Genomic DNA, 3,167 nt, shown 5'->3' on the forward strand with positions numbered 1-3,167 from the left:
AAAAAAACAAAACAAAACATGTAAGAGATGGGGTAGTTGAAATAGGATAGTCTGATGAGGAATGAAGAGAGTGGGGCAACTTCAAAACTTGTTTAGAAAGCATTGTAGACAGAGCTTTATTATTTTTTGGATGAGGGAAATGAAGATGAGGAGGACATCAACCAAAGGTGACATAGTGGGGTTGGCGTTCACCTACCAGTTTATAATTATGAAGATCAATACAAAGATCACAAATATACAGATAATGACTCCTATGGTCAGCACAAAAACCAGGACTGCATCAGTGTCTGGCCGACTGGACCTTCTCATCTGCAATTCTAGAGGAAAAACATACACCTGATGATTATTACTACTGGAAAGAAAAAGAAAAAAGGAAACTTTATCTAGAAGGAAACTTTATGTACTTTGAAAATCAACTTTAGGAAAATATAGAATCACTTGAAAAGAAGTTATTACAAACTTGCTTTGCGTGATTGAAATGCTCTTTTCAAACATGTAGAAAAATTTTTTAAAAATTTATAGTTAATACCTTCTATTCCCACCACCTAGATGCTACCTACCATTAACATTTGACTATTCATCTAGTCAGGAGCTCTGGTGGCGTAGTGCCTAAGGCATTCAACTGCTAACCAGAAGGGTAGTAGTTCAAACCCACTAACTACTCCTCAGAAGGAACGTTGGGCAATCTACTTCCGTAGTGATACTGCCTCAGAAACCCAAGGAGGGGTGGCTATGAGTAGGACCTGAGTCAATGGCAGTGAGTTGTTCACTTGTTTGTTTTTTAATACATTGCTGACATCTGCATATTTTGTCCAAAATACTCTGGCAGGTATATCATTAATTATACTTCAATATTTGTTTCTAGCTTCCCCCCCTCTTTAGAGGTAAAATTTAGATAAAAAGGATTGCATAAAAATCTTAAATGTACATTTGCTTAGTTTTAGCAAATGCATACACCCCTATGTAATCATTGGAATTCCTGTCAACATGTAGAATATTGCTATACTCCAGAAATAGCTATACTAGGGAAACTCTAGCCCCTTCTTGGTTAATCCTTACCATCCTCCAGAGGAAGCGACCATCTTGATTTTTTCCCACTGTAATTTGGTGCTTCCTACTCTAGAACATCATGTGAATGGAAACATACACTATGTATTCTTTTGCATAATTTTTTTTAAGTCAACATAGTGTTTTAGAGGTTCATCCTTGCCATTGCATGTATTAGCAGTATTTTCTCCTTTCTATTACTGAATAGTATTCCACATTTTTTTTTTAAATTAATTCTCCTACCAAGTGACACCTAGGCTGCTCTAATTTGACACTATTATAAATAAAGTTTTTATAAGCATTCTGTACAAGGCATTTTGTGAACACATATTGTTATTTCTGTTGGATAAATACCTAGGAATGGAATTGCTGGGTCATAAACCAAAAAACCAAATTTTTGCCATCAAGTCAATTCCAACTCATGGTGACCCCATGTGTTGCAGAATAGAACTGCCACCTACAGTTTTCTTGTCTGTAATCTTTATGGAAACACATCTTCAGGTCCTGCTTCCAGGGAGCCACTGGGTGGGTTCAAACTGCCAACTTTTACCCATAAAGTGTTTGTATCACCCAGAGATCTTGCCAAGAAACTGCTAGATCTTTTCCCAAACTGATTATAATGAATGTACATGATTAATGAATGTTTCCTCCCAAGTTTTGATTTCTTATAATAAGCTGAAGTTTTAAATTTTGATGAAGTCTAATTTATCGATGTTTCTTTTTGTGGTGATTGCTTTCTGAGTCATGTCTAAGATCTTTGCCTACTCTTAAATCATGCAGATATTCTATGTATCTTTTAAAAGTTTTAATCTACTTCCTTAGTGATACTGCCTCAGAAACCCAAGGAGGAGTCGCTCTGAGTTGGGTCTGACTCGAAGGCACATAACAACAACAACAGCATTAGTATTTAGCTCAAATTAATTTTGGTATGTGGAATAAGGTCAAGGTTAAGTATCATTGTTTTCAACTATCTACATGCCATTCTTAAATCAGATATTTCCTCCCATATTTTTATTTGCTTTCTGCAAATAAGGCTATTAAGGAGAGTCTAGTCTATGTATTATAACATTGCTTCATTGTAAATTGATGAAGAACTAATATAAATCAAGTATTCTTACTTTATGAATTACAAAGATTTCTTGTGACACCTTCTGGCACCAAAATTACAGAATCATAAAACATGTGAGAAAGGACTAGAGAGATCATCTGGTCTACCCATCACATTACATAGGTAAGTAAACCAAGATCCAGGGAAGTTTAACGATCAGTGCAAGTTATGTTTGGAATATTTTAATATTTTCCTTTTGGTAAGTACTACTCTATTAGAAATAGTCTTCTTTATGGATAATCCCAACTACTTATTTTTCTGGATTTTTTTTTCCTACCCTTTAAACACAATAGCTTCACCCTTTAAACAATAGCTTTTGGCCTATAGGTAGACATTGGTGTCTTCCCTTCCCTCTCATTAATCTCTGTATTTCCAAACACTACCTGTCTGTCAGTTTGTCATACTATAATGAGTTTCATGTTGTTGTGATGGTGGAACTTATGTAACTGATATTTCGAGAACCATCAGGGTCACTCATGGTAGACACATTTCAATGGAGCTTCCAGACTACAACAGATTAGGAAGAAAGGCCTGGTGATCTACCTCTAAAAATTAAATAATGAATTGCAATAAGATATTGTCCAATATAGTGTTAGAAGCTGAGCTCCCTAGGTTGGTAGACACTCAAAATACACAGTGGTTGCAACGGTGGACTGTAGTGTACCAACAATCAGGATGACAGCAAAAATATGCAGTATAATTTTCCATTTCCCTTGACTGCTAAGAGAAGGCTGGCAGTTGAAACCCACTAGCCACCACTTAGAAGGAAGATTGGACAATCTACTTCCACAGACATGTTGTTGTTGATGTTATGTGCTGTCGAGTCAGACTCGACTCATAGAGACCCCTCCATGGGTTTTCAAGGTGGTATCACTATGGAAGTAGATTGCCCAACCTTCCTTCCAAGGAGTGGCTGGTGGGTTTGTACCGCCAGCCTTCTGATTGGCAGTCAAGTGCCTTAGGCACTACGCTACCAGAGCTCCTTCCATAGAGATACCACCTCAGAAACGCA

The 3,167-nt window shown here is 36.8% G+C and overlaps 1 protein-coding gene across 1 annotated transcript in view; it reads right to left on the reverse strand.

The window, feature by feature from the left end:
- Positions 1-3,167, reverse strand: part of SPACA1 (sperm acrosome associated 1) — a 25,130-nt gene that overhangs the window by 1,779 nt on the left and 20,184 nt on the right. Inside the window, exon 6 of the mRNA XM_007950959.1 lies at positions 197-317. Coding sequence (XP_007949150.1) covers positions 197-317 — 121 coding nt within the window. The remainder of the gene's footprint in view (positions 1-196; positions 318-3,167) is intronic.

The sequence above is a fragment of the Orycteropus afer genome, unplaced genomic scaffold (assembly GCF_000298275.1).
Source record: "Orycteropus afer afer isolate SDZICR_OR568_19922 unplaced genomic scaffold, OryAfe1.0 scaffold00011, whole genome shotgun sequence".
NCBI lineage: Eukaryota > Metazoa > Chordata > Mammalia > Tubulidentata > Orycteropodidae > Orycteropus > Orycteropus afer.